At 27.5% G+C, this 12,482-nt stretch overlaps 1 protein-coding gene across 2 annotated transcripts in view; it reads left to right on the top strand.

The window, feature by feature from the left end:
* LOC107456656 (1-phosphatidylinositol 4,5-bisphosphate phosphodiesterase classes I and II) overlaps positions 1 to 12,482 on the top strand; it is a 384,337-nt gene that overhangs the window by 119,039 nt on the left and 252,816 nt on the right. For both annotated transcript variants that reach the window (XM_016074583.4, XM_016074582.4), the window contains exon 2: positions 11,640 to 11,717. In XM_016074583.4, coding sequence (XP_015930069.1) covers positions 11,640 to 11,717 — 78 coding nt within the window. The remainder of the gene's footprint in view (positions 1 to 11,639; positions 11,718 to 12,482) is intronic.

A 12,482-nucleotide genomic window follows, 5' to 3' on the forward strand; every position in this document is an offset into this window, starting at 1 on the left:
ATTTAGCTCAGCTATTATGTGTTTTTTCTTGGACAAAGTCATTATTTGTTCTCTAAAACGCTGGTCGACAAAAACAAAATCACTACAAATTCAAAATAAATATTTGTTTACGCTATTAACGCATGCGCAATGAGAGATAATGTCTGCGTTGGACCGACTGCTCACGCTGAGCTAACAAAAAAGTATTTTTTTGGCGTCAGCTCTACATCAACTTTCCGCTAACGCCCAGATAAGGAGCTAGTTCTAAGAAACCAGGTCTTGAGCTAACAAACCAGTGTTTTGTTGGCGTCAGCGGAACGTTGACGTCCCGCTGACGCCCAGATAAGGCGCTTGTCCTAAGAAACCAGACCTTTAGACTTCCTGATTACTAATTTTGATTTACTTTTACGTCCAAGCTTGAAATAGTACGCCCTTCAATATTATTATACTTGTGGTATTTACAATATAACTTGTTCATTCGATTTAACTTTCAACTTGTGGCGTAACTACCACTACAATTATTAAACATCAATTCACTAGTATATAAGGCATGCTAACTTGATTCAATCTTGAGGTACCTTTTGATAGATAACAGGGTGGCATCGTCTAATGATCTTTTCCCACAAACGGAACAAACAACAAACGCTTAAAACGTTACGTCCGAAAAATAATTAATGGTAATATTTTACACAAATACAGCCTAATAAGGAATAACACTCAAAACATGGCCAACCGTTTGCTTTATTCTTGTAATTTTCTCAAATTTGCGTATGGCTCGCAACATTTATAAATTTTAGAAAACTCCTATGAATGGTAAAATTACACATAAATTTAAACTCAATTCACAATAATGAAACTCTAGAACATCGGGCCTTTTAACACATCTTTAGGTAAGCATAACAAAGCAATCGGACACTCCGAAGGTTTCCTATATTCCTTTCAATTTTAGGAAGCTTGCAATTGTTCTACATTCAGTCATCCATTCATATAATTACTAAACTTTCTAAGTTCTTTTAATCACCGATATTGCGAGATAACTTGATTAATTTTTGATCCCATATAATTCAACTTAATTATTAAGATTTAATTATTAAAAGCGCTTTTTACCAAATTTTTATTATTATTACTCTTTTTTTTTTTTGAAGATAAATCTTAAAAGCCTTTTATATGATTTTTCCTCTCATATTTTGATTCATTCTTCTTAATTAGGATAGATTGCGATGGTAAAGTTTTGACGAAATTCATGAATAACTTTTGCCAAGACACATTCGTGATTAACTGCTCTATGTAAACAGTCATGACAAACTATTTTACGTAAGCAATCATGACTGATTGTTTGATGCTGACAGTCATGACTTACTGTTTTGTTAAAAAATTACAACAGTTATAAAAATAATAAATTATTCACTAAATGGTTTTTTTTTCACGTAACGGAGTCTTTGAAAAACAGCTTTAGCATGGCATTTCGTAATAGTATGAAACATGTAAATTGGTTTTGCATACACTGTAAAAAATTTCAGCGTATCTTAACTCCAAAAATGGTGGCAACCACTTTACACCAAATAGGTGCTCAAATAGGTCATGGTAACGTTTGAAACTTAAAAAAAGAAATTAAAGTTAGGTGCAAAATATTATAATAACCCCAAAAAACATTTATATTTAGTCTGCAAAAGTATTCTTTTTATGCACTTTTCTTTTCGGCTACTCAAATATTTCTGAAATTGTCCAGCATGTTTGAAATATTTCTGATACGTTTATGTAAAATATCAGAAATATTTATCCGAAAGGAAACTTTAGAAAATTATTTTTCAGAAAACGTTTCATTTCGAAATCTATATGATATTTCCTTCTAGACTTTTCTCGCATTTAAATCATTTTGCGCAATGTAGGTTAGAAATGCAGATACGGATTTTAGAACAAGTAGCGTGGTTATTGGTGTTTCATAATTTTGTGAAATGTTTCTTAAAGTTTTCTATTAGTACTTTGCAATTTTTTCAAATCTTGATCTTCTTGCCGTGTAATTTATTTTAGACAAACAGAATTTTTTAAAAAATGCATTTATATAAATGATAAAAATAGAATGAATCTTTTCAAAGAAAAAAAAAACATGCGAACTTTTACGTAGTATGATTGAAAATACTTTCTTTCGAGAAAATATATATTTCTACTTTCCGTTCTCTCAAACTCGCAGCATGAAAATAAAGTTTCTTTGTGTTTTGATAAATATTTTCCACCTTTTCTATCAAAACTGTTTCTTTGTAGCAGAAGAGATATTAAGAAAAGTGATGACGAAAGCACGTTACTTCGTTATGAAGTGAAACATTTCTTTCAAAATATTTACTGTACCGTTGAGATCAAAAGACAAAAGAATATACTCCATAACGATTTAATTTAAGAGAAAAATTTTCCCTTTATTCCTCTAAAACTGTTATCTGCTAGTCATTGGAGACATTACTCTTTCAGGGACATTATTATCCTTATGCTATTGTAGTTTTTTTTTTGAAAAAAGAAAAGAAATTAGATTATAGCTCTTTTATATACTTTTTACAGATAAATTTTTATTTTTGCTCAAATACTGTTTCGGGGTTCCTTTTTTGTTTTACAAATCATACAAAAATATACATATTAATTTGCAAAGTTTCTCTAAAATTTTTCTATTAGTCCGCGTAATGCTTCAAATCTTGGCCTTTTTGCTGCGTAATTTCATTTAAGACAAACAGAAATTTCTTTAAAATGCATTTATGTAAATCCCCAGAAATTCTAAAATGAATATTCTTAAAGAACAGAATGTACACAAGCTTTTATGTGGCTTGATTGAAAATACTTTCGTCGGAGAAAATATATTATTGTATTTTCTATTTTCTATTGTCCTAAAACCAGATGAAAACAAAGTCTCACCGTGTCTTGATAAAATATTTTCCACCTTTTCTATCAAAATCTTTTTACTGTCACAGAAGGGATATTAGGAAAAGTGATGACGAAAGTGTGTTGCTCCGTAATGAAGTGAAACATTTCTTTCAAAACATTTACTGCACCGTTGAGATCAAGAGACAAAAGAATATACACCATAACGATTTTATGTTAGGGAAAAATATCCCCTTCATTCTTCTACAACTTAAATCAGCTCTAGCCATTAGAGATATTTTTCTTTCAAAGATATTATTATCCTTTTGTTATTATAGTTTTTTTTAAAGGATAAGGTATTAGATTATAGCTGTTCTATGTTCTTTTGACAGATAAATATTCATTTTTGTTCATGTACTGTTTCGTTTTTATTATTACTAATCATACAGAGGTATACATAATAATAAATCCCCCCCTTTTCTATGAAAATATTTTCACTGTCACAGTAGGGTTATTTAGAAAAGTGATGAAAAAAGAAAGTTGCCTCGCAATGAAGTGAAAAATTCTGCTCAAATTATTTACTACACCGTTGAGATCAAGAGATATAAGAACACACGCCATAAAAATTTCATGTTAGGGAAAAATATTGCCTTTATTCTTCTGCAGCTTCAATCAGCTAACCATTAGAGACATTACTCTTTCAGGGACAATATTAACCATATTTTGAAACAATAATTAACATTAAAAATACAGCTTTGAAATATTATTGAAACTATTAGTTATAAAGTGTGGAAACATGGAAATGAATGTTGCAGGTTGTAAAATAATTTTCAATCTATAATATGCAGAGTTAGAATATTATTGTAATTATTGCATAGAAAGGTATGACAATACGGAAAAAAATATTCCAGATTGTGAAATAATAATCATTATAAAATATGCAACATTAAAATATTATTGTAACTGTTACTTAAAAAGTGTGAAATATTTAAAAAAGTTATTATTTTGCTAAAAATTCCGTTTATATTGATAATAATTAATATTAATATAATAATACCATAATTATAATACAATTAATAAAATATATAATAATATTATTACAATAATTTGGTTAATATTATCATTCAGACAATAAGTAATGTAACTTAATATTTATGCAATTGGTCATGTTACCTGTTAAAAGAATAATTTAATAGAAATTACAATGCAAAATACAGTGATATAACAGCAGTATAAATGCAAAACAACATTAATGTAAGAAAAATAGCAATGCAAAGTAATAACAAAATGATTTAATGCCAATAACAATGCTAGGTAATAACAACATTAAAATAAAAGTGATTATATTTACAGCAGTGCAAGTTAAAAGATGTTGAGAAAAACGAATTTACTGAACTGATTTTATAAAATCAAAAAAGTTCCTTTCCATCTACAGCAACAAAGATTTCAAAACCATCAAAATGATTGTATTTCAAAGTCGTTCATAATTCTCTAAAATATTTGGTTACTTAGGATCAGTTAAGTCAATTGATGATAATAGATTAGTAATGCAACTGTAATGTTTAGTAAAGTAATAGCAATTAATAGGCGAAGCTTATAATAGCTAATTCAAAGTATTTTAATAGCAAAAGCAAAGGAATAGTAATGTCATGCAACGGTAATTGTATTTACAACACTGCAAGTTGAATAATCGTTAGAGACAAATGAATTTACTGAATCGATGCTAGGGAAACGAAAATATTACTTTCTATCAATTACAAAAAATATCTTTATATAAAATATTATGGAATTTTTCTTATTATTCTCTTTACAACTTAACTTGCTATTAATCTTCTAACTGACCTCAAATATGCTAATTAATTAGTGCAGACGATAGTTTAAGCTACAAAATCAGACACAAAAACGTACTTTCTCTGAATAAATATACCATTTTAAAACGGATTTCTAACCTTCAAAATATGAGGGGTAGCAGCCATCTGGAAAATATGGTCTCAGTAGGTTGGGAAAGTGGTCTAAACGAATTTTAAAAGCACAACTTTTTTAAAATTTGATTTTTCAAAAACTATTGGACTGATTTTGCTCAAATTTTGTATTTTGTCCGGTATTCTTTGAAATGATGTAAAAAATGGAATACCTTACTAATCAAAATTTTCAACTATTAATGAATGAAATAACAAGAAAAACCGAATTAATATTTACAAAATGTAATGTAGAATTATCTTTGCATAAATAGATTTTATAATTGTGTGCAAACACTTGTAATTATTGGGGTCTGTACATTGGGGGTCAGAAATCTGCTTCCATCGAAGAAAAGGCATGTTTATTCAGAGAAAGTTCGTTTCTGTGTCTAATTTCCTAACTTAAAATATCGTGAGCACTAATTAGTTAGCATATTTGAAGTCACCCCTTATTCCATTAAGATTGAGATCTAGAACTGGATGATCCGATACAGTATAGGCCATTATTTTTTTACAGTATAGGCCATTATTTTTTTTTATAGGCACTGTACATATGCACAACGCCACACATTAAAAAAATACTACAAGTTTAACTGTTTTATTCCACGATTAATTATTGAAATTTAATTTTTTAAGAATTTATACGTTCAGCACAGTTTTCTGAAAATCTTATAAATAAGTAATGCGAAGATTTAATTCATTGAAATAAGAGTCCTACATATCTGTAAGATATAGGAACGTTTAACCTTTTTTTTCCTCATTGATTTGTAATAAATAAAAGCGTGTGCTTGTTCTCCAAAAATCTTTGAGCACTTTTAATTTTTAAAAATAATTACGCACTGAAATTTGTTTTCATAAGGAAGTCACTCAAATAAAGAAATCATTGATTACAAATCTTTCATATTTTCGTACATGTAAAGAGTTATCTTGTGTAAAGCTGGAAATATTAATGCTACAGGTCACTATTGAAATAAGTACTATATGAGTTAAATAGTTATAAAAATGATATATTTTTCATTCTGAGGATTGGTATTACCCTTGAAATCACCAATAATTACTTTCCAAATCATCATTAAAGCGTATCACTAAATGCATACGCTTTCCCTTTTTCCTCTTAAACAAGAAAGCGAATGTGCTTATAGAAATTATGAGTTATAAAAGAAAAAAAAAACGATAAAGAACGCGTCATATATCTGTCAAAAAATATTCAACAGGAAAACTCATTTGCGAAAACTACTAAAATTTCCCGCAGGGGGTGATGTGGCACCTTAAGCGAAAAGAAAGGAAAAGTTGTAGCCGTAGTTTACGATGTGAAGATGTAAATATAAAACCTAATGTATCTGTCTTAATAGCAGTCCACTAAGCCATGTGAGAAAGAACTCTTTGCTTCGGGTAAAGAGAAAAAAAATATGTGAAACCTTTTTAGTTGAGTAACGTAAAGCAATTAGGACATAGCGCCCCTTGTGGTATCTAACAAGCTGGGAAAAAATTACTCTAGTCGGTGGCCTAATGTGGCCGAAATGCATCATGGGGGTTTCAGTTAAGTGACGTCAACCTTTGAAACAAGGAAAATTGATGTTTTCTCAGTAACAGTTCATTAGTAAATATTTTCCTTTTAATGCTTAGAAATAGATGTTTTTGATAGTAATGTTAAATATTGAATCTAGAAAAATAAAATAATTTTCCAAACTGAATCTGGAAAAATATGCTATTTTTATAATTATTGTGAGTTTCGAACTCTTACTCATAATTGTTAGGTTGAGTTTTGTCTATTTTTTCAGAGCTTACTATGCTGATTATGAAAATGGTGCAAAACCTTTGAAACAAGGAAAAGTGATGTTCTCTTAGCGACAGCTTATTAGTAAATTTCTTTCCCTTTGTTGTTTAGAAATTGATTATTTTATAAGTTATGCTATAAAATTACATTAAATCTGGAAAGAAATGCATTTTTATAATCATTTTGAGTTCCTATCTGTTATTCATAATGCTGAAGTTGAGTTTCTTCCATTATTGCCAGCGCTCTCTATACTAATTACTAAAATGAGTTCCGATCTGTTATTCATAATCTTAAAGTTGAGTTTTCTCCATTATTGCCAGCGCTCACTATACTAATTACGAAAATGAGTACTGATCTGTTATTTATAATTTTAAAGTTGAGTTTTTTTCATTATTGCCAGCGCTCACTATACTAATTATGAAAATGAGTTCCGATCTGTTATTCATAATTTTAAAGTTGAGTTTCTACAATTATTGCCAGCGCTCACTATACTCATTACTAAAATAAGTTCCGATCTGTTATTCATAATTTTAAAGTTGAGTTTTTTTCATTATTGCCAGCGCTCACTATACTAATAACGAAAATGAGTTCCGATCTGTTATTCATGATTTTAAAGTTGAGTTTCTTCCATTATTGCCAGCGCTCACTATACTAATCACGAAAATGGCGCAAAACTGTTAAAACTAGGAAATGGGATGCTTTCTTTGTAACAGTTCATTAGTAAATTTATTTCTTTTTGTTGTAGAAATTATTTCTTTGTAAATTTTGTTAAATATTGCATTGAACTTGTAAAAAATATGATATTTTTATAGCCTTTGTAAGTTTGGAACTGCTATTTATTATTGTTAGAGTTAGGCTTTGAACATTTGTAAACGCGCACTGTCTGATTATAAAAAGGGCGTAAAATATCATTATAAATAAATACCGTAGTTTTTTTTAAAAAATATAATGTGCATTTCTGACTAATTTTTTTAGTTTTAAAAAGTTAATCAAATACAACATTGTAATAGGCTATTTAGACTTCAGCTTTGATTAGGGTTATTTATTTTAATGACAATTTAATTTTTAAACCAGGGGAAGGAAAGCGTAATATTTGATTTTTAATTTTCGATTAAAATTTTGAATCATATCTCTATTCCTCAAAATGTAATGCATTTGTATTTTCCAAATGGAAAAAATAAAACAGATTACGAGAGATTGTGTTACTAGAGACTTCAATAGATTTTTTTTATTTAGCTTAATGCAAGCATTTCCGTGACTTAAGATGTCAATTTCCGCCTATAGCTCCAGAGCGCGCCTGGACTTTACACCTGTTGAAAAGAAGAGAGGTCCGAATATGATTACTTTTTGAAAGAGAAAATCGTTACTTTAGGTTGAAGCAAGGGATCGATCCGCATTTCACTTGTTGCCCCATTCTGTTTTGCGGACTGGTCCACTCTAAGCTTCATGAAAGGGGAAACTGCAAACGATTTTCAACTCCTTGAAGTTATTCATTTTTCACATTAGAATTTGATTTTTAAAGTTTATCGTTTGCCCAAACTAATTATTTTATTATGAATAATTAAAATTTTGTTACTTCATATTCAGAAAATTTTTTCAAATAATATTTTTTTGTTGTAAAAATCACAGTGTTTTTTATTTATCTCCAATATTTAACATAATCTAAACAGTTTTTTTGCGAATTTATCCTTAGAGTTAAAGTTTGTAACAACTGCATTCTTTGGCATCAGTACATAATTGTTAGATTCTTAATAAAATATTTATTCATTATTCACTTTTCGATAAACTTTGCGTACCTAACAGCTTAAATTTTAGAAGATTGGAATGTCAATTAGGGTAAAATTTTTATTTCAATTTTATTGTATTAATGAAATTAATTTCTGGTAGACTTCTTACAATAGGTAAAAATCGAATGGAATGTTTATTTTATTCTATCATTTGTATCAAATATAAGAATGGAATAACAATAAAATGTGGATTAATGAAGAATAAATATAAATAATTTGAATGCATTATTGTATACTTTTAGTATTATATGTTTAAATTATTTATCATAATTTGATTATTAATTTTAGTTTAAATTGATTATTGATTCAGTTATGTTTTTTGATTATTCATTCAGTTATTGATCTTAATTCGAATTTTTTTTATTCTAATTTTAATTTTTCGTTTCATTTTTAAATGATCTAAACTATTTGTATGTGTTTGTTCTAATTTATTTAAGTTATTTATTCTTCGACTTATTTTGATTCGTTAACAAAACTAAATTGTTTCATCCAATTATTCTTTAAGTCTTCTCAAAAATTATACTGATTCAAGATATGTGTGCTAAATAGTATGTTTTTTTCAGTATTGATGCATAAAAATAATGGAAACTTAATACTATATAACACTTCATATGAGCAGCCTAACTTAATAATATGAATGTAGTTTAAATGATTAAGAGCATTTAAAATGAACAATTACCATTGAGAATATTACATAAGGTTTTCCTTTAAACTAAAGATATATTTTCATTTATAAAGTGAAAAAAAAGTTATTGGCTGAGATACATTTTTAAAACAAAAATGATATTTTCTGATTAATAAAAGTACATTAATTACTTTTTTTTAAACATTATACCATTATAAGTTATATTATAATTATAACTATTATAACCATTATAAGTATAATTATTACATTATAAGTTATCTTTTTATTACGGATCAAAGCCGAGCTTTTTCAGTATGAATGAAAGCTTACATTTTCATAATTGTTATTATTTGGTTTCGACGGCAGTGTTTAAAAATTTACAGGTTGCCGGAAATGATTATATAAAAAGTAAAGTTTTATATCGAAATTCTCAGAAATATCAAAATTGGTAACAAATATTAAAATTGGTAATAATGTCAAATTGGTAACCATATCAAGGTAGGTAACAAATTTCGTAATTTGTAACAATTTCGAAATTGGTCATTATATTTTCTCAGGTTTGTTGCTTTATATTACTGTACTCACTGATAAACACTTATTATTGAGCCTAAAGATAACTGAAATCAGCGTTGTATGATGCAAATCTTTGGTTAGACGATCCTAAAAAAGGAGTGCATTATATCAGTTTGTTGGGCCAAAAAGGGGAAACTAATTAAAAAAAAAATAATGTCACCACTTGTATTCATAAAAAACTTAATCTCTTTTTAAAAATTTATTTTAATGAAGAAGTATGCAAAAGTTATTATGTGAGTGAAAATTTATTATTTCCCACAAAATATTTTTAATTTTTCTTAAATGTAAGAAATATTTATATTTTAATGACCTAAAACTACATTTTGAGATTTATTGGAAAGTTATATTTATTCTTCATAAAATATTTCGCTTAAACTAAATATTTGTCTAATTAAACATCTTATTTCATATTAAAAACAGTACTATTTGATTTAAGTTTCAATGTCTTTAGTCGTTGATTTGGGTGTTATTTTCGCCGATGTAGAGAGACAGGATATCTTTGAGAATTCAAACAATTTGGTGGTTAGACGGATAAAAAGCTTCTTCTTCTCTTTTCAAGTTTGTTCTTTGTTGTTCTTCCAGAAGATTATGACTAAATAAATTAAAATGAATTACTAAATATCAATAAATTTATTGAATTATTGAATAAACTGATAAAAAGTTTAAATGAGAAAAAGGAGAAGAAATCAATAAACATTTTATTTTGTAGTTAGGACGGAAATTTGAATGTAAAAATTTAACTCATTCAGATTACGAGGTAACAGTTCATTTGTTATAAATATAAAACTATCGAAGTGTTTAGTTCTATCCATTTGATCAAGAATCGGTTGATAAATTTTTATACTAAATATTTATTTAATTACTATCGCATCTATTTTTGTAATCTAGGGGGAGGGCATTCTTAACTTCCTTAAAATTTATAGCACATGAAAAGACTTTTTTTATCTTTAAAAAAAGTTGCGTCATGTATGCATTTTAAGAATTATCTTCTAATTAAGTACTTAAAGATTAACGAATTTTAACGTTACCCATCCCTTATTATGTATTAAATTTAGCATCTTTAGCATCCTGGTATATATTTTTAGAATATATTGAAAACCTTCTTTTAGTAAAGGAAAATGTATTATGTAACTAGCATTTACATATCTATGCATATCTGGGGTTAAAATCTATCTGAGAATCCATCTAGAGAAAAATCTAGGCTAAAACGATTCTGGAATAACCCGTTGTTGGCCAGGAGTGTCATGGTGGTTAAGGTTCTACAATTTTGGGATCAACGACATGATTATGGCAATATGGTCTGCATTGCACTCAGGTTGCTTTTAACTCCCAGAGAAGTTGGTAGTCATCGATCTGAAGCTGGGAGGGGGAGGTGTTTCTTCAAGTAGGATAGAACTCCAGTTTCTCACTATGGTGGTTTAGTGTAATATTTAATACCTGTGTATACCTGCTTAAAGCATTTATTTAAATAGTTCTTCTTTTTAATCTACTGCATCGAAATGCTTATCTTTAAATCTTTTAATATTCAGGAAATCGAATGTTCATCATCATCATAATTATCAGAGTGGTTAACCTCGCCAAAAATGTTTAACGTCTTCTGAATATGTAGAATTATACAATAAATTTATTTTCGGTCAAAAACTATATTTTTTCGTAATATATTTTAAATTTTTCGATGTTCGCCTGTGCATCTTATTTTGAAGGATTTATATACAAAATTGAGAATTGCATTTGCTGATAAAAGCTAAGTTTGATGAATTTGTTACATTGTTTGCATAAGAGGTGAAACAAGTTGATTATGGATCAATGTTGGGTGTATTTTCAGTAAACCATTATTTTTTAAATGAATAATATGTATCATTATATATATTTGAAATACATCTACTGATGGCCAATATTATAATTTCTATTTGTTTTATTTTTTAATTTATTTTACTTTTTAATTATAAATTGACATCAACACTTTTAGTTTCCTTAACACTTATTAAAAATAGAACATAAAATATTGAAATTTCTTTTCAATCTTGTTTATTTATTTATTTTATAAAGATAACTGATTTATAACTTTATTTGATAGTTTTTTTTTAATGTTGCAGGATTCGACCGTTGGTACACCAGTCACTCTTCGTGTGGACAAAAATGGTTTCTTCTTGTATTGGACGGATCAAAATAATGTAAGTGCATAAATTTTCGAAGTCAATTATTGTGTGCAAATTCATATCGATTTGGGACTCTCATCTAATTAAATATCATTTGAACTCTACATATACCTGTTTTTATTTTTTTTATTTAAAAGATAATCTTAAACAATTTAATAAACATATATTTCAGAGGACTTGTTTAAGAGTGTAAAATTTGTAATTCATTTTGAGTGCTTTATCTAAAAATGATAAAATGATTGATTTTATCAGGATCTCAATACATCTATATTTAAAAAAAAACATAAGCAAAAATGTTAAGGAAACAAATTTAGGACAAAACATAAATAGAATTTCAGAAAATGGTTTATGAATTAATGAAACTAAAATATTTGAAAATAAAAAAAGAATTTAAAAAATAGCTTTTTATCAAAATCTAAGTTAATTATTGAGATAGTAATTTGCCACAATAATGTAATAATATGTTTCGTTTATAAAGAGATTAATACAATTTCTATCATTCCTTTGCTAATATATAAGAAAACTGGCATAGTAATTTCTAAATATCATTTTTTAAAATTGTTGTTCATTACGTAAATTAAAAACATAATTTCGGATAAAAGCTTGTTCTATGCTATTTTTTAAGATTAGATTCTAAATGATATTGAATTTAAACATGCATAGTTATTTTCAGTTTTTTTCTGATGTCGAAATTATCAAGCATTATTTGATGGAATATCAGATATAGCAGTTAAGTGAATGATAATTACAATACTAGCTAATAGCTGGTAGTGACTCATT

This window comes from Parasteatoda tepidariorum, chromosome 8 (genome assembly GCF_982258835.1).
Source record: "Parasteatoda tepidariorum strain Cologne lab strain chromosome 8, Ptep-v5.0, whole genome shotgun sequence".
NCBI classification, from domain to species: domain Eukaryota; kingdom Metazoa; phylum Arthropoda; class Arachnida; order Araneae; family Theridiidae; genus Parasteatoda; species Parasteatoda tepidariorum.